The sequence below is a fragment of the Ochlerotatus camptorhynchus genome, unplaced genomic scaffold, assembly GCF_037179485.1.
Source record: "Ochlerotatus camptorhynchus isolate MF236.1 unplaced genomic scaffold, CSIRO-AGI_Acam_v1.1 ptg000015l, whole genome shotgun sequence".
Lineage (NCBI taxonomy): Eukaryota > Metazoa > Arthropoda > Insecta > Diptera > Culicidae > Ochlerotatus > Ochlerotatus camptorhynchus.
Window position 1 is genome coordinate 4,510,695 of NW_027040507.1, and position 20,191 is coordinate 4,530,885.

The 20,191-nt window shown below is 42.4% G+C and overlaps 1 protein-coding gene across 1 annotated transcript; it reads left to right on the forward strand.

Moving 5' to 3' along the window:
• Positions 1 to 299: 299 nt before the first annotated feature.
• LOC135701809 (uncharacterized) lies at positions 300 to 3,419 on the forward strand. Its single transcript, XM_065222738.1, has one exon. The coding sequence runs from the start codon at positions 300 to 302 to the stop codon at positions 3,417 to 3,419; it is 3,120 nt and encodes a 1,039-aa protein (XP_065078810.1).
• Positions 3,420 to 20,191: the final 16,772 nt, after the last annotated feature.

Sequence of the window (20,191 nt, forward strand, 5' to 3'; positions counted from 1 at the left end):
TTGGTGGTGGTGGGTGGCAAGTTGAGTCGCGTGGGTGGTACGCCCGTGTCGGGAAGGAGTTTTTACGTTCAATTTGCGTACCATCCTCGGGTATTTCGTCCGTGTAGAAAGTGGCACACCGCGACGGGAAGGATTAACACGTACGATTTGTGTCATTTTCCGATTTCGCGTCGTGTAGAAAACGGTACGACGCGCCGGGAAGGAGTTCGTTAACCGATTTACGTACCGATTTTCCGATTTCGTTTCCGCGTTTTCCGAACTGTGGTGGTAGTGAAGTGGTGATTTTGCAGTGAATCAGAATGTCCAGACCAGAGAAGAAGTTGGCCGAATGCTTGATGAAGCGGAAGGCACTACTCGTCGTTCATGATTCCGTTGAGGCGTTCATCAAGAAGTACGACAACGAGAACGATGTGTACCAGATTCCGATCCGTCTTGAGGCGTTGGACCGTGTCTATAGTGAGTTCCAGGAGCTGCAAGCGGAGATTGAAAAGTACGATGACGCTGAGAAGTTTGAGGAGCATCTGCAAGAGCGAGCAGCGTTCGAAGCGAGATTCTGCACGGCCAAAGGATTTTTGTTGATGAAGCGTTCCACAGATCCCAACCAGACAGTGTTGAATACTTCAGTAACGGCCAATCATCACCCAGTTTCATCCAATTTCCACCTACGGTTGCCCAAGGTCGATCTCCCTAAGTTCGATGGAGACTTTTCCAGATGGCTTTCCTTCCGGGATACGTTCACCTCCATGGTCCATTCCAACGCGGACATTCCGACTGTCGCGAAGCTGCAGTACCTTCTGCAGTCCCTGGAAGGAGAAGCTCACAAGCCATTCGAGTCGATCGACATAGTCGCGGATAATTATGCGTTAACTTGGGACGCTCTACTGAAACGCTACGATAATAAGCGGTACCTGAAGCGTCAACTGTTCCGAGCCCTGTATGACCTCCCGCCACTGAAGAAAGAGTCACCCCAAGAGCTGCACGACCTGGTTGATGACTATCAACGGCATGTAAAGGCCTTAGCGAAGCTGAACGAACCTGTAGTCCACTGGGACACCCCGTTGATCAACCTGCTATGCTACAAACTGGATCCTACGACCCTCCGAGCCTGGGAGGAGAAGACCAGTAGCAGTGATGATGTCACCTACGAGCAGTTAGTTGATTTCCTGTACCAAAGGGTTCGAATGTTGAAGTCCGTCGTCACCGATCTGCAGCATCGTTCCAATCAACCCGGCCAAGCCAAGGTGGCCGGTTCCAATCCGATCCAGAAGAAGCCATTTAAGATGGTATCCAATTCCGCCACGACCGAATCCAAGAGCTCCGCTCCGTACTGTATCGCCTGTCCAGAGAACCACTTCCTATTCCAATGTCCAGCATTTTCCAAGATGTCCGTTCGCCAGCGACGAGAGTTGGTATCCCAGAAGCGCCTATGCTGGAATTGCTTCCGCTCTGGACACCAAAGTAGGAATTGTACATCCAAGTACGATTGCCGAAACTGTCACCAGAAACACCATACCCTGCTGCACGAAACTTCAACCACGAAGATACAATCCACTCCAGTAGCTATATCTGGTCAGCCATCCCAACAACCGAATCCATCCACGTCGACTGCCGTCGAAAACCCCGGATCAGTGAATCCGAACCCCCAAGTGAGCTTGTCGGTACAGTCGTACCAATCCACTGTCCTGTTGGAAACGGTTAACCTCCTAGTTGTGGACCAGAATGGGAAGGAGCATTCCGCTCGTGCACTCCTACATTCAGGATCGATGAGCAGCTTCATCACGAAGAAGCTTGCGAACACACTCAACCTCCGTCGTACGAAAGTAGACATCGCCGTGTCTGGAATCGGTGAAACGTCGAAGCAGATCAAGCGCAAGTTGACTGCTACAATTAGATCCAAGCTACTTTCGTACAGTACTACGCTCGAGTTTCTCATCCTCAAGAAACCCACAGTCTGCCTGCCAACCATGCCGATTGATATTTCCTCGTGGAAGTTTCCTGATGTCCCGCTAGCTGATCCAAGCTTCCACATTCCAGCCGGCATTGACCTGATTGTCGGTGGAGAAGTGTACCACGAACTGCACACTGGCGGTAAGATTTCTTTCGGCGAAGGGCAGCCTGTATTCGTCGAGACCTCTTTCGGATGGACTGTTTCCGGAAAGGTATCCATCCAATCACCTGAAGTTCCCCGTGTTTGTCACCTCACCACTGTGGACCGTAATCTGGAACAAGCCCTCCAGAAGTTCTGGGAGTTAGAAGCCGTTGAAACCTGTTCCAAGTTTACGGCAGAAGAAAATCTCTGTGAAGAACTGTATGCCACTACCACCACTCGCGATTCGTCGGGTCGTTATATCGTTTCCTTGCCACTCACCCGCGATCCGCTCGTCACTATCGGTGAATCACGTTTTATCGCCGAGCGCCGTTTCCTGAACCTCGAAAAACGACTTGAGCGAGATCCAACCACCAAAGAGGCCTACTGTCGCTTCATGGAAGAATACGAACGCCTGAATCACATGGTGAAACTCCTAGATCCAGTAGACGAAAGCCAGCCACACTTCTACCTTCCACACCATCCGGTATTCAAAGAATCCAGCACCACCACGAAAGTTCGAGTCGTGTTCGACGCGTCGTGCAAGACGTCATCTGGATTCTCCGTGAACGACCTGCAACTGGTTGGACCCGTCGTTCAGGAACACCTACTGTCGATCCACATCAGATTCCGCATCCACCAAATCGCATTCGTAGCCGATGTGGAGAAAATGTATCGGCAAATGCTGCTGCATCATCTGTTCCGCCGATACCAGCTCATCCTCTGGCGTCCCAGTCCAGACCTACCAATTGCTACGTACGAACTGCAAACCGTAACGTATGGTTTTGCATCCTCTCCGTTCCTGGCAACTCGCACCATTATGCAGATCGCGCAAGACGCAGCCGAGATGCATCCAGCCGCAGCCGCGGTAGCCCAGAAGGATTTCTATGTGGATGATTTCCTGTCTGGTGCCGACGATGTTGAATCCGCTATCCACCTACGCCAAAAAATGTCCGCCATGCTTTCAGCGGCTGGTTTTCCGCTGAAGAAGTGGGCTTCAAACTCGCCTGAAGTTCTAGCCGATATTCCTGAAGAAGATCTAGCATTCGCGCCGTACCATGACCTGCAAGACGACCAATCCGTTTCCACTCTCGGACTCATCTGGGAACCGAGATCCGACATGATGAGCTTCAAGGTTCAGCTGCCATTACCAGCACCCGTTTTGACTAAACGGAAAGTTATGTCCTACGTTGCGCAGATTTTCGACCCACTTGGCCTTGTGGGACCAATAATAGTCATCGCTAAGCTGTTCATGCAGCGCTTATGGGCGCTGAAAACCGAAACAGGAGATTCTTATGAGTGGGATCGTCCTCTACACTTGGGATACATTTAGATTAAGTTTAGTTCAACATCAATCAGTTTCCTTGTACGTTTTAAGCACGTGCTATACGGTGTTTCTAGGAAAATCCAATACTTTAGCCAGCGTGGACGTGGACCACGATTGATTTTCCAGGTGTTACGATTTTTTTTTCTACGCTCCTCTTGCATGGTGACTGTCTCCCAAACAATGTTCTTGTTAACAAATAGACGTCAAAAGCTTCTGAAAACGTTCACTAGGAGCGCTGTAATAAGCAAAAGAGTTTGTTCCATTATTAAGTGATCATGGTTTATAAGAGGTACGTAGCTTAACATCTCATCTGTCAGGTGCATTTTATGTTATTTTTAAACCTCTTTAAAAGTGCCAATATATTGAATGATTCTCAGTCACTCGCAGCATGGGCTGTACTCCATTTGGCTTTCGGATGAGCCAACATTTATCTCACACGGTTCCTGTCAAATACCGGCTTATCCAAGCCGGTAGCCTTGAGCGAACTCAACTCCGACTACCAACCGGTGGTGGCTGAAACGGGCTACAACGTTGACCCTGCTTCAAACCTGCGCAAGAACTACCACCGCGTAAACTGCACTGTTTGAAAAATTCATGTAAATTTCTGCGAGATATAGCGCACATAAAATTAACGCTTGATTTGGCATAAATTTACGTGATAGTTCGTGTAAATTGAAGCGCAATATCGCATAAATTAGCAACATTGTATGCAAGCTTGTAAACGATTTCGCTGTTTATGCCAAGTATAGCTCAAACTTAAACGAAGGGAGATTTTAAGCGATAGTTAAAATTCAGATTTTTTTTCTGTGTGGGTCCAGTTTTGGAAGGGTGGTAGACAGGCACATCATCGACTTTCCGCCGCCGGACACCGTGGAGGACATAGACCAAGCGTTATAGAGACTCCAGGCTGCGTGCGTCCGACGAGTTCCTGTGAGGGGTAAGTTTATTGCCATTGATTTCCACACCTAAATCTTGATTCGCCTGAAAAATGTTCGTAGACGCCAGTTCCAAAGAACCGGAGATCTAGCGAGGGAACTTGAAATGGCCGATCTGAACAAGTAGATTGCTTCCAGAATGGTCTCACTCCGGAACGAAAGTTTCGGGCGGCTCGTCCAGAATCTCCAGACCATTCTGGAAAGTTTCCAAGGTCCTAAAGGCGCACCCCAAGCCCATTCCACAACTCAAAGATGAATATGATGACAATCGACTCATAATCACCCCTCAGGAGAAAGCAAATGCGATTGGTGAGCATATTGCCAAATCGCACTTGCTTGGCTTCAACATCCAAAGTCCGCTCGAAGTTCAGGTTGAGCAATGCGTACTCAACCTGGATTACTACCCTTGTGCTATCCCTCAGGAGGATAGAATCACAGTGGAACAGATTAGCTCAACGCTGAAATGCATCAAAAACATGAAGGCCCCCGGGTTCGATGGAATATTCAACCTAGTGTTGAAACATCTCAGCATGAAGGTTCACTTGCTGGCTGCTGTCTTCAACAGATGCTTGGAACTGCACCAAGTATCTGGAAGACAGCGAAAATCATACCTATCCAGAAACCCGGGAAGGACCCAACGCTAGCTTCAAGCTACAGACCAATCAGCCTCCTTTCAGCGCTGAGCAAATTGTTCGAGAAACTTATTCTCAACCGTTTGCTCAAGTTTGTCGAGGAACACAATATTCTCCTACCGGAACAGTTCGGATTCAGGAAAAGGCACTCCACAAATCATCAGCTAGTACGGCCCGTACTGTACGGGTGATGAATAACATTCGAAGTAACAAGGCTGCATCCAAGTCCACAGCCATGGCGTTGTTAGACGTTGAAAAGGCGTTTGACAATGTCTGGCACAATGGGCTTGTATACAAGATTTGTAACTTCACCTATCCTTTGCATCTTGTTAAAATCTTCCGTAACTACCTTCAGCAAAGGTCGTTTAGGGTATCATTGAATGGCTGCCTTTAAAGCACGTTCTCCATCCCAGTAGGTGTTTCGCATCAAGGAAGTCTGCTGGGCCCTTTGCTTTACAGCATTTACACTTCTGACATTCCTCCCCTCGGTTGCGTGTTCGTCCTGTTCGCAGATGATACTGCAATAACCGTCAAGGGTAGGATGCCTCGTGAAATAATAAACAAGCTCCAACGATGCCTTGAGGCCTTTGCTAATTATTTTACGGTTTAGCGACTTTGCAGTCACCGGTGCCCTTAGATTTTTTCGCAAATTTTCTCACACACATGTCTCTTACCGATGATATGTGCTTACCTCTCAGTATGTTCAAACTTTCCTATTTGCTAATTATGACACCACGTGGAAAATCAAAATCAATGCCTCCTAAACATAAACAATCATGTTCCTCCATCGACAATCACCCAAACTAATACCGGCTCTCTCTAGTACTGTAATCATGGATGGCACAAGGGTTGAGTGGTGCGCCAATGTAACCTATCTCGGGATGTTGTTTGACGAAAAGCTCCTATTCCGGTCGCATTTTGAGAAAACCGTAGTCAAGTTTTCCGCCTTGGTTAGGTATCTGTATCCGCTGATTTGCCACCGATCCCGCCTCTCAAGGGTGAACAAACTGGCTGTCTATACAAACAAATTATAGCATCTGCGATCCTCTACGAAGCTCCGTGTAGGAATCATGTGCACAGACTCACAGGAACAAAATCCAGGTCGCTCAGAACAGATTGCTTAGGATGATCCTTGATCATCCCTTTGACACAAAAATTTCAGACCTCCACCAAGAGGCGAACGATCCAAAATTAGATTTCAAAATTGATGACATTAAGACTAGTTTTGTGCAGAAATGCAATACATCAGAACATGCTTTGATAAACAATTCGTTTATATTTGGTTAAGTGTATATAGTACTTATAGGTTAGTTGTAGTTGTAAATAGTAGTTTTAAGTAGTCTCCTTTTTCGAATTCAAAACAAACCAATTCCACCAAGGTGGTCATACTCTAAAACAGACCTGATAGGACTAGGAACTGTAAATACACTGAAAATAAAATTTCGTTTATACAACAAAATCGCTCGTTTGTTCTACGAATTTATTCGTTGTTATCTGCAACGAAATGGATTTGTACATTGTATGAAGCTAGTTTCGTTAGAACTGCCACACTCGCTATCGCTACACCCAACCAGCGGTCCACAAGTGTTGGTTGTGGAAACCGAAAAATGTGGATTCATCATTGGAAGGAATAAATGACAAAAAAAATAAAATAAGGCTTCAGACAGGATTCGACTCATGAACCTTGCGATCGTTAGATCTGTGCTTTATACATCGCTCTATCTGAGCTATGAGAAGAGGTAAAGCTAAAGGCAAATAACACTAGTTTACAAAACAACATAAAAAGTGTGAACTTTAGTGGTTGACCAACGTTTCTAATGCAAAATCCTACGCTGAATTCAATGCCGTGGTCAGAAAAAATTAAAGTAGAGCCATTTTTGAGATATACAAAAATTTTGATTTTTTGAATTTTGGACAAAAGTACGATTACTAAAATGTCAATATCTTTGGAACTAGTGCACCAATTTTAAATCTTTTTTTATGAAAGTGATGCTAAATAATTTGTCATCGTTCACTAGAATATTATGTCTTAATTAAAAATTTAATTTTGAAGTCATTTAAAAATTTACAGTATTTTTTTTATTTTTCCTGCGAATTTTCCATAAAAATCTTGTTTTAATCAACATTTTTAATGGGATAAAAAGATTCAAAAAATCATTCCATAATTTATTCTTAAAGTCCATTAAAAACTGGAGAAAATGAGCCTTTAATGGATGAAATCGGTTGGAAATTGTCGAAGTTATGAATTTTTTTGTAAAATCATGGAAATTGAATGTTCCAAGATTGGCCGTTGTCCCGCTCCTAGGTTCATGTCCCACTTCCAGTAAGACGTGTACGCATACGGTGCATTTCACTAACACTACCAGCTGTCACGCAAAATTAAATGGGATATTTTCAACAATGTAATTTACGCTAGTGTCTGTGAGACCGCTCGGCGAGAACCTAACGCAACCAACTCAATTTGACAGCTTTCTTTCTTAAACATTGCTTAACGATGTATACGACAAAACGTGAATTCAAGTGTAAAAATGATTCTCAAAAGTTTTGTTACGCGTGTGGCAACTATATATTTACAAAATCGGTCAATTTCACTGCTTCGTTGCAAACTGCATACAGGCTTTATTTTAAAATTGATCCTGGAGACTTTGACGAACCGTGGATTCCAAAAGTATTATGTAGTTCGTGCAAAACGTGCTTGGCTAGGTGGATGTCAGGCGCAAGGTAAATTGATTTTTTGAATAACCTTCATATAAACAATTTATGTACAGCATGGTAGTGCTTTGTTCTTTCCTGATCGACATTATCTTACTTCATCTATTTTTGATAAGTGTTAATGTCTTACTTACTAACTCACTTATTTGTTATCTGTCAGTCGCTATTTGTCCTTTGACATGCCCACCATATGGCGTCGACCGTTTTGTCATGCAACGGATTGTCACAAAACAGTTGAATATCCACAAGTGGCTTCTATGACAAAACCTGTTCCACATTCAAGTTCGGTCCCGTATCCTGTTTATCCAAAGCGGAAACGAGCGCCCTCTGTTGAATCGACCGTTACAAAAAGTGAGGAGGAATTCAAGGAGGAATGCGAGGAAGACTTCGAGGTGGAATTGGAAAGAAACCCAAAACTGTTTACACAATCCGAATTTAATGATTTGGTGCGAGATCTCGACTTATCGAAGGAGAAATCCGAATTGCTGGCATCACGCTTGAAAGAACACAACATGCTGGAGGCAAGGAGGTCAAAATTTCTTGTCACAGGAATCGTCACAAGAAATTTGACAAATATTATTCTACAAAGGACAAGGCATGTTTTTGCCATGACGTAAACGGCTTGTTTGAAGAGTTTGGTGAGCCATATGATCCAGCTGAATGGCGTTTATTCATCGATAGCAGCAAGTTGAGCTTGAAAGCCGTTTTACTGCATCAAGGGAATGAGAAACCTTCTTTTCCATTAGCTCATGTCGTTAATATGAAGGAAACGTATGAATCAATGGCTCTATTGCTCAATTTGATAAATTACAATCAACACAATTGGAAAATTTGTTCCGATCTTAAAGTGGTTGCCATGTTGACTGGATTGCAACAGGGATACACAAAATATATGTGTTTTTTGTGTAAATGGGACAGTCGAGCTCGTAAGGAACACTACGTCCGAAAAGATTGGCCAAAACGGGATAATTTCACAATTGGTAAAGACAACGTTAAAAATGATCCTCTTGTGGTGAAAGAACGCATAATACTTCCACCACTACATATAAAACTTGGGCTATTCCAAAATTTCGTCAAAGCGTTGCAAAAAGAAGGGCCGGCATTTCAGTACTTGAAATCAGTATTTCCAAATTTATCTGACGCAAAGATAAAGGAAGGTGTATTTGTTGGCCCACAGATCAAAAAACTGCTCAATGATTCCGCATTCAATACAGTTTTGACACCAGATGAGGAAGAAGCGTGGAAATCGTTCCAGCGTGTTGTCACAACCTTTTTAGGAAATTTCAGAAGCCCAGATTATGAGGAAGCCGTCGATGAATTGCTCAAAAATTATGAGAAAATAGGTATAAATCAAAAATATTGTGTTTGTTAGATATAATTAATTTCAAATCCTTTTATTTCACTGAACACAGGTGTGAATATGTCTTTGAAGATACATTTCCTACATTCTCACATGGATTTTTTCCCGGAAAATCTTGGTGACGAGAGTGATGAGCACGGCAAACGTTTTCACCAACAAATGAAGATGATGGAACGTCGTTACCAAGGGTTTTGGGATAAAGCAATGATGGGTGACTATTGTTGGTTTCTGATTCGAGAAACAAGTTCAAAACATCGAAGACAAAGTCATTCGATTCTCAATCATTTTTAATAAAACCTAAATAAATTTCTTTTGTATCAACTCGGTTTTAAATCCTGATATGCCTTAATCAAATTGATATGTAGAGAAAAGAATCTCCCATGAAAACTTTACATGCGATTTGGATGCTTACAACGACACCTAGAAAAGGAACTCTAAAGCTGTTGTATTTCAGCAACATTTTTCATAACTTCGACAATTTCCAACCGATTTCATCCATTAAAGGCTCATTTTCTCCGGTTTTGAATAGACTTTAAGGATAAATTATGGAATGATTTTTTGAATCTTTTTATCCCATTAAAAATGTTGATTAAAACAAGATTTTTATGGAAAATTCGCAGGAAAAATAAAAAAAAAATGCTGTAAATTTTTTAATGACTTCAAAATTAAATTTTTAATTAAGACATAATATTCTAGTGAACGATACCAAATTTATTTAGCTTCATTTTCATAAAAAAAGATTTAAAATTGGTGCACTAGTTCCAAAGATATTGACATTTTAATAATCGTACTTTTGCCCAAAATTCAAAAAATCAAAAGTTTTGTATATCTCAAAAATGGCTCTACTTTAATTTTTTCTGACCACGGCATTGAATTCAGCGTAGGATTTTGCATTGGAAATGATCATCACCTTACCGAGTTCAAAAATGCTGTAAACTAGTGTAAGAAGCACTCATGGAGCGGTACTTCGATTTCTCTTGCTTTTTCTGCTGCTTGCTTATATTTTTTTCTCTAACAGAAAACCACCGCGATGATTTATTGTGGTAGCTTGCATGTATTGGTCAAACCGACAATATTTCTAAAAAAAAACATCCCATCTCCAACACACAATCATCACTTTAGGAGACAATAAGCGCAGTTGTTGGTTTGATTGTACGAAGATGTATTTGTATATTATACGAATAAGGCGTAATATTGACATTGCGCCAGATGACAGGAAAAACGAATGTTTCGTACCATTTATGAAAGATGTGTTGTATGTACGATATTCATTTTTACGAAACGGTTTTCAGAGAAATAACGAAAATACATTTTCAGTGTAGTAATTAAATTTCAAATGTACTAAAGTTGAAAAGACGCGTCTGTGTCACTTGATAATTCATATATGTAAACCAAACAAATACAAGAAATAAAGATCATTTAAAGTCAAAAAAATGATTCTCAGTGACAAATAATTGCTGAAATTGCAACACTTCTCTCACGTTCCTAGCTGCTGCCACGCTGCGAAACACACGATCCAATGTTTGACGAAAGAAGACAAACCGTGTGTGGGTGCGTGCATCTGTGTGGTGTGTGGTATTTATGATACTGCACTGTGCAGCGCTGGCTCTGATCCATCGTTGCTTCTGTCCGCTTCCACTGACGGATGCTGTTGTATTTAGCGAAACAGGTTCAGATGGATTAGGAACCACACGCGCGCGCCACCGGGACACACACATGACGTGTTCAAGTAAAGATCATTCTCCCTCACTTCCGTCTCTGTTTGTTTTCCCAACGTCATCATCGTCATCGTTCGTCTGGTTGTCGGTGGGCTCTAGGGCTGGAAGGCGATCCCCAAGCTCGTCCTCGCGCTTGAGTACCTGTTCTAGGTTGTGCTTATTGGCTTACAGCTCTAATATCAAACATTTTTCGAAAATTATCATCCAGAAACAACGGTACCAGCTCGCACAATGTAACGCTCCGCGGTGTGGTCTCGTCCTGTGGAACCGCAGCGTGTGTGACACGTTCCTTTCCGCAGATGCATACACACACCCACACAAAAGCACTCATGGGAAGATTAGAGGACGATTTGCTGACAACCGAAATAATGATACATGCCACTGCTGTTGCTGCTGTCGCAGGGAAATCGTCCCTGCCCCCCCTCGAGTGAGTTGATATTTGAGATTCATGAGCACTGTGGTTACAGCTCAAAACCAGACTGCTCCTCCGTGGAGTGACGTGGGCTAGCGTGACAAAAAAAGCTCCTCCCGGAATACATTGCAGAGCAGACATTATTCACTGGCAAAAATCAACAAATCATTCTGATTTGTGCAACTTTTGATAGAGTGTGACCGATGCCGAGGATGAGAGGACCGAAGTGAATTACGACTGCTGATGTGCTCGTCCTGGTGGTCGTCATCGTCGTCAGTTGTTTCGGTAAAGGAATGGATGAAAGTACTAGTCAATCGCGACTAAACGAGCCTCGAAATCGCGAAAAACAGCAACGTCTGTGCTGTGCATCTGCTGCTTCCGTGACGACGACGACGACGACGACGATGGTGGCAGCTGGATCATATGTGGCTGTCATGTGGTTCTGGGGAAGGACATTTTTCATACCGGATGATGGAAGAAAGTGCCTCTTGCTGGAGTGTGTCAGTCGTATGAATGATTTTGCGGACTATTTATTGCCGGTTTTGAATATTTACATCCATCATGCAGGACAATAGATGTTGGACAATATGTTGAATCAGGAATTGGACAACACGAATCAAGTCATTTCGGTTGACCTAGGCAGACTCCAGATTGGCAGTAAATTTCACTGTGACACGTTTAGATCAAGAAGCAAAAAAGGGCGGCTTAACTCTTGGCTCACAGCAACAGAGCACTGTCTGCTGGGGAGATAGTGGGTGTGAGCTGTTCCCAGCACGTAATCCATCAATCTTGGCCAGACGAGCGTGAAGTCATCATTCTGCATGAAAAGTGACACCCAATTTATTATTATTATTTTTAAAACACCTAGTCAGCAGCGCACCATCAATGCAACACGCTGACCGGGGGATAATGGCGTAAAGACGGCAAAGACTTTCGAACCCCGTCAAACCTTGAAGTCAGGCCAGGCCGGGCCAAGTTGACAAATTGTAACTCACGTGGTGAGATGTCCTGGCCTGATGGTTTTGCGCACCGATCCACGACACCAACGCCAACAACGGGCGAATGTGCGCAGTAATAAATTTATACCCGTATTATATTTTATCTGTCAGCAGCGCATACTCTTTTCTTATTATTTATAACCGTCACTTTACCGTTTCGATGTGACAAATTGACGGGCCAGCGTCAGAATGATGGATGATGGACAAGGCGTGGTGACTGACTGAATGACTGACTGACTGCAGTTTTGCCTCGGTGACAAAAATCAATAAAATTCCGCAGCATCTTGCACTCGAACGAATCGGAGATGGTTGCTGGGGACGGTAATCAATTTTGAGATCTCTTATAAAGATTTCGTGAAGTGTTGGACGGGCGAACGATACTTGCTGACTTTGCTGATTGATGGGGTGGGATAAATGGGATGAAGGAGTTGGAAGGAGATTCGCAATGGCAAAAGTTGAATTCAGGTCAAAAGGTTTCGTGGGCATGGTTTCATGGTTTGATATTTTCCCAGGAATGCAAATTTTTGGAGTTGGTCAATCTGAGGCCCTGAGGGCTAAGTGTCATGTCGTATACCAATCGGCGCAGCTCGACAAAATCAAAAAATGTCTGCTTGAATGTTTGTGTGTTTTAGGGTGGTTCAAGTTTATATAGTTGATCAAAACCCTATGCTTCCAACTGCTCTTTCGATACGTATTGAGGACTTCTACAACTGTACACAAGTTAATCGTATTTTGTCATGATCTGTATTTGCGGGAGAATTTTAAATTTTTTTTGGGAAAATATTTGGAAAATGACATGAAACTGGGCATTTGTTTGCCAAAAATTCAAAAATTCCCAATTTTAACCAAACTTTGGATTCAGATTGAGAATACTACGCAGTATAATGAGTCACGCCAAGAGTGAAGCCAAGTTTACCTATTGAACTGTCAAACCGGCTACCTATCGTGCAAATTAAACAAGCATTACGATGCTATAAAAAATCCACGAAAGGTACTGCAATTAAATATAAAATATAATCGAAGAAATGACCATATACACGCAGTGAGAATTACATTTTTCAGGTGATACGTTTTGTAATGATCAGTAATGACAATTTCTACTATTTTTCTTTAAGATAAGTTGACAAAATCACTGATATAATGATTTACTACAGCCGTTAATTTTTTTTCCGGTGTTGACCCCGGCGTAGTGGTTAACATCCATACCTCTCACGCCAAAGTCACGAGTTCAAATCTCACCCTCGGACAAGTCACGAATGACCCAAGAGTGTTAAAGTGACTATAATAAAAAAATATTGTCTCTGGCAGTCATTTGAAGTTGATGCAGAAGTCCTCTATTGCCAAGTTAGAAGAAAGGGAATCTTTCGAAAACCGTGATGCGAGTTCAACTGTTTTTCTCTTGGCGTGACTCATTATACACCGACTCTAGGCTAAACAATATGGAGCAAACTAGATTGTAACTGACAAGATAACAAATTAACATTCGGATTTAGGTCGATGTTGTTCATTCGTCATCTTGTCAGTCCCAACTTTGTTTACTCAATTTGATGGATATCCTACTCAAATTGGGGTTCTTTAGAAATAGCGTGCATCCTGCGCTGTTTTTGCCCATAGACTTTTTTGACGTATAATTGTATTTCTCTATCTAGCACGGAGATCGGACAGTTTGTTTTCCCTCTAATTTGTTTCCCTCTTACTCGCGCTCATTCGATTTAAATGGTGCAATAGTGTGCGCCGATTAAACATCAAAAAACTCTATACATTTAAACATCTATACATCTAAAACGGACGTTATACATGTCAATTTATTCACAAGGAGGATAGTGTAACTGACGCTTTAACCTTGGTTTATTTATCACTTTGATTTATGCATCACCTTGGTTTATTACCCTAAAATATAAACAGTACTCCTATAGTCGCGTGATTACAGAAAACTCTTGCGAAAGACCATACGATTGAACTTGGTAATCCTAAATATCATGATGGAGGTTTTACCAAATCTCCCTCGGAAACTTTAAATTTAATGATGGAAACACATTTTCCTGGTTCGTTATTGTGTGTGGAATCAGATATTTCTGATTCTGTTGGTGAAATGTGTTCTATAGAGACCTCGCCAGTGTCTCAGAGAACAGAAAACACCATACCAGATAGCTGATGAAATTTTCACAATTGCCAGAGTGGAGAATGCTGTGAGATCTTTTGAGCCTTCCGTCTCTAACTAAGATTTATAAGGCGAGTTTAAGATTAAACTACATTCCATCAAAATGGAGAAGGTTAAGAGTTATATTCATACCGAAAAACGGGAGGCGTGATAAAACGCAGCCAAAAGCATTTGGGCCCATTAAAGGGTGATACGGTCAAAATTTGGTCAATATCAACTTGACGTATTTCTTTCAATTTTGCATTTAAAAAACCTGAACACCCCTCATTTTGAAGGTGTATGTGTGTAGAATGTTGCTCCTGTTGATTTTGGAATTCACTCTTCAGTTGTCAAAATGCCGTCCAAGCAAGAAGAGCAGCGTATCAAAATTTTGCTCGCGCATCGCGAAAATCCGAGCTACTCGCACGCAAAGTTGGCAAAATCGCTAAAAGTTGCCAAATCAACCGTTACAAATGTAATTAAAATGTTTGGGGAACGTTTGTCGACAGCCAGGAAGTCTGGATCGGGGGGAAATCGAAAACCGGAAGCCGCTGAGACGACAAAGAGAGTTGCCGGTAGTTTCAAGCGAAACCCTAACCTCTCTCTCCGAGATGCCGCAAATAAGCTGGGTGTATCATCTACAACCGTGCATCGAGCCAAAAAACGAGCCGGACTATCGACTTACAAGAAGGTAGTGACTCCAAATCGCGATGATAAACAAAATACGACGGCCAAAGCGCGATCCCGGAGGCTGTACACGACGATGCTGACGAAGTTTGACTGCGTGGTAATGGACGACGAAACCTACGTCAAAGCCGACTACAAGCAGCTTCCGGGACAGGAGTTTTATACGGCAAAAGGAAGGGGAAAGGTAGCAGATGTTTTCAAGCACATGAAACTGTCAAAGTTCGCAAAGAAATATCTGGTTTGGCAAGCCATCTGTACCTGTGGCTTGAAAAGCAGCATTTTCATAGCTTCCGGGACTGTCAACCAAGAAATTTACGTGAAAGAGTGTTTGAATAAACGTCTGCTGCCTTTCCTGAAGAACCACGGTTGTTCCGTACTGTTTTGGCCGGATTTGGCATCTTGCCATTACGGTAAAAAGGCCATGGAGTGGTACGCCGCCAACAACGTGCAGGTGGTTCCCAAGGACAAGAACCCTCCCAACACGCCAGAGCTCCGCCCAATTGAGAAATACTGGGCTATTGTCAAGCGGAACCTAAAGAAGACCAAAAAAACTGCTAAGGGCGAGCAGCAGTTCAAGGCAAACTGGCTTTCTGCGGCGAAGAAGGTGGACAAGGTGGCTGTACAAAATCTGATGGCAGGGGTCAAGCGTAAGGCCCGGCAATTCGGATTTGGAAAAGCGGAAGCCTAACTGAATATTTTTCCTGAATTTTATACTAATTGAACTTGAAAAAGAAATTTAATTTGATTTTTTAAATAAACGATTTCACCGATTTACACGCGTTTTCCCTTGACCAAATTTTGACCGTATCACCCTTTAGTCTCTCATAAATTTTACTGAAGACTATAATAAATAAATTACTTTATAAATTCAACTTAGGGGCTGTTAATAAACTACGTAGACAGTTTATGGGGGGGGGGGGGTTGACAATTATGCACGGCCCATACAAATTTTAAAAAAATTGTATGGTGAATTGTCTACACAGGGGGAGGGGGGGGGGGTCAATAATCCCAAAAACAATGTCTACGTAGTTTATGAACATCCCCTTACATGTTAACGCATCCAATATCTAATTTTCAATTAGCGTATCAATCTGGAAAATCAACAATTACTGCTCTCCATACTTTGGCAACTAAAATCGAAACATCACTTTCAGTTAAAGTGACTATAATAAAAGAAAGGAGTGCCTAAAAGTAGTACTAGAAAGAGGAAGTTCAACCTAAGGAAGTTCAAGCTTGGAGGAGAACAGATCCATCTTAGTGAAAAGGTCAAATACCTAGGAATTATATTGGATGCCAAGTTGAATTGGAATGCTCAGATTGATTCTGTGATCAACAAAGCAACCAGTGCCCTGTGGTTATGCTCCAAAACTGTTGGTAGAAAATGGGGTTTGAAACCAACAATGACAATGTGGATCTACACATCAGTAATCCGTCCAGAAGCAACTTATGCTTCGTTAGTGTGGTGGCCAAAAACGAAAGAGGCTACCGCACAGAGGAAGCTGGCAAAACTACAACGTCTAGCATGTATTGCTATAACGGGTGCGATGCGCAGCACCCCATCAAAAGCGTTCGATGCAATTCTCAATCTACTGCCCTTGCATGAATACGTGCAACTAGAAACGAAAAGAAGTGCTCTAAGGCTCAAAAGGTCTAAAAAAAAGTCATGCCTGGTGACCTGGTTGATCACCTAAGCATTTTACAATACTTCCAAAGAGGACCAGTGATGAGTATGAATGGAGACTGGATGATACCAGAGGACAATTATGACACTCCCTTTAACGTATGTGAAATGTTGCGTTCGGATTGGGAAGTCGGTGGTCCTAGCATTCGTCAAGGCTCAATCATATTTTTCACAGATGGCTCAAAAATTGGAACACAAACAAGTGCAGGAATCTTTGGCCCTGGGACAAATATTTCAGTAGCGATGGGACATTGTCCAACGGTGTTTCAAGCGGATATCGTGGCCATACTTGAATGTGTAAGTGTTTGCCTAAGGAGAAAATGTAGATGTGCAAATATCTGTATTTTTTCTGACAGTCAAGCAGCACTAAAAGCGCTTCGTGCTTACAAATGTACATCAAAGATTGTCTGGGAATGTATTCTCTTGTTGCGACAGCTGTGCAAACAGAACTCAGTAAACTTATATTGGGTTCCTGGACACTGTGGCATTGAAGGGAATGAAAGGGCAGACGATTCCGCAAAATTAGGTTCCCATTCACCGTTTATTGACCCAGAACCATACTGTGGAATATCAAACGTACGGTAAAAATGGAACTCAAACGCTGGGAAGACCTTTCAGAAATCCAATTTGACAGTTACGTTGCTGCCGCATTTTATGACACAGTTGATTGATGTTTTTGGAATTAACACAATGAAAGCCTATGGATGAACTCCACCAGGTAAGGAATCTGCCGATGATCATTTCTGGACCTGCTTTAGGCAGCATCTGGAAAAGATACATTCATAATAGAGTTAATTTTAAATTACTTTCATGAGGATTTTACCATTTTCGGAGATATAAGATACTGTATCAATAATATTGTTACCTAATTTTCACAACTGTTTACCTGTGAATCACGTGTGTATAGTCGCTATATTCATAGCCTGGCGGAGATAATCCCGGGAACCAATTGAGCTGTCAATTCACGACCAACAACAGAAAAGAGCACATCGGCTATTACGAACAAAACTTCCGGAAACCGTTTTCTAGTGACTTAAGCCTCGCCTACGCAAACTAACACCATCTTTGGGGAAAATATTCCCTATCCAATGATGCGTTCGATTGGCGAAGAAAGCATAATCAACGTTTTGTTTGTAAAACTTGATAGTACCATTTCAATTGCTGGTCTACAAATACAGCGACTATAGTTAGCTTGCGCCTGAATCAACACACTGAATGGGGAATTCATTTGCAGTCGGGTTATTCGCGAAAATCGATGAAGAGAATCGGACTGATTGATTATTTAACTTTATTGACTCGTCAACTATTATTGTAATATAATAAGATTGTGATTGTATATTATAAGATTGTGCTTAAAGTATGTAGAGCACAATAAAGCAGATTAAGTATAAAGTCATAAAGCTCTGATTTATGATTTGGATTCCAATTCAAACTAGCAATTGCTGTTTTGTTTGCAGCAATTGAGCAGTGCAGAAACTGAGACCAATAAAAATAAAGATATCCATTAGGGCCTCGTATATCTATGGATAATATCCAAAACGAGATTATACTGTGTAACAAAGGTTCTATTCACCTGCCCGGTGGATCAATATGGGTTTTTACTAATCGAAATTGGAATCAGTTCAATAGCGATCGGCCTTACATTATTCTGGATCTCGAAAAAAAAAACACTTAAGTTCTGAAAAATGCAACCTGGGGGGAAAATAAGTTCGACTTCACAGTGTTTCTCGTTTTAATGCTTGAGTTTTACGTCACAAGTGTCATTCGTATGTGTCTATCTCAGAGCACCGAAATTTACATGACTTAATTTCATTGAAATATTCACCACAAGATGAAGAAAACCAAAGAAAACTGTACTTTTACATCTATTTATAAGCCTCAATTGTCATAATAAAAGCTCTATGGAGCCGAAAATCAAGATAATATACTAACATTTATTCAGCTATTAACCGTAAATGACAGAGCACTTTTTGCGAACACCTCTTTTAAGTGAAGTCTGCTACTATCAAAGTAACGCAAAATGCGTATTTAGGCTAAATCCCCAGATCCAACATTTCATCGCAAGGACCACAATCGATCTTCAAACTGACGATTACTTGCAGAGTGGCAATCATAAGCCACATATTAGTTTCATAACCCCCCAAAGAAGCATCATTCAAAGAACCGCTTGCCATCAAGTGCGCTCGCCACGGTACTGTTCATATGGAATCACTGACTGGCCACGGTGAAGAGAGAGAGTGGCGACAGAAAATATTTGCTTTCCCACTTGATCTACGAGCCGAGTTGCCGTTACCCGCTCTTGCTCCCTGATGGCGCATTCGATGGCAAATGTTTACTCATCACCTGTCCTGTCCTGCACGCAGATACTCGAAGCCTTCTCCAGCTTCCAATGTAGGCGAACGGACCACACACGTCGACTTGGTTCCAACCGAAGAGCAGTCCTAGCGGCCCAACAGGAAAACTGTTATTCAACTCGCGAGTTTGAACAAGTTGATGATTAGCTGCCCCTCGTGCCGTGGCCAACTTACCTGAAATTGAAGATAGAAAAAAAAAGACGATGAGGAAAATGTTAATATACAAAACTAGTTGATTGGCATAGGGAATGGTAATGGACTCGGAAGGTAGGCAAGGGCCAGTGTGTGAGACAAGTTTAAAATCGTTCCTGCGTGGAAGATGCAGTTTCCACAAATATGATTGAAAAGTAAACTTTCAGAGCTCAGCGAATGCAAATCTCTGCAGAACTGCGACAGCGACAGCTCATCTCTCCCATGGACGCCGTCCATAAATGCGTGTCTGCACACATACGGCATCCAACCAGCCAGGCAGTCAGTCCGTCACTTGGCGAAACAGACAGCCAGCATTTGGAGGTAACTAGCAGCCTACCACCACCAGCCAGCACAGCGGAGCGATATATCACCCGCGTAGAATTAAGTGTTTTATTCAATATTTGATTTACGTATTTATTTACATTTAGCGGAATAATTATTTTTTCGCTTTGTCTTGTACAACTCATTCGGTTTGTAAATAAACACGGATGAGATTTACGATGTTGGGCAGTGTTGGTTAGGCTGAGGAGGATGGTTAGTTCGATTGAGGTTGATTTGAAGCGGTATAGGAGATTCGGTTGGCGGTGAGCGGGGAAAGCAAACCGCTAGACGATGGCCATAAATAGTGGCGACGAAGTGGTTTTGGCGCCTTGGGTTTAGGGGTCGTGATGAATGACGAAAGGTGGCTCTTGGTTGAGCCATCGCACTAGTTGGATTGATCAATGATCGAATGTTAAAACCATTTCTATCATGAGTAACCTACAACAACTTTTTTTCTCTTATTTCCGGTCATTTGACGACGGTGAGTAACGATTTAGCCCACTCTCAGTGCAAACAATCATCGAATGGTTGACATCAATTATGGTGCGGTCGTGGTCGTGCCAGGGCAATTGAACTCTTTCTCACCAGTCTTGTGGCAAACGGTGTCCGGACGGACGAAAGATAAGCTTGAGTGAT

What these genes read in the sequence shown, in the direction of transcription:
- LOC135701809 (XM_065222738.1), top strand. Translation starts at nt 300, where the DNA reads ATGTCCAGACCAGAGAAGAAGTTGGCCGAATGCTTGATGAAGCGGAAG.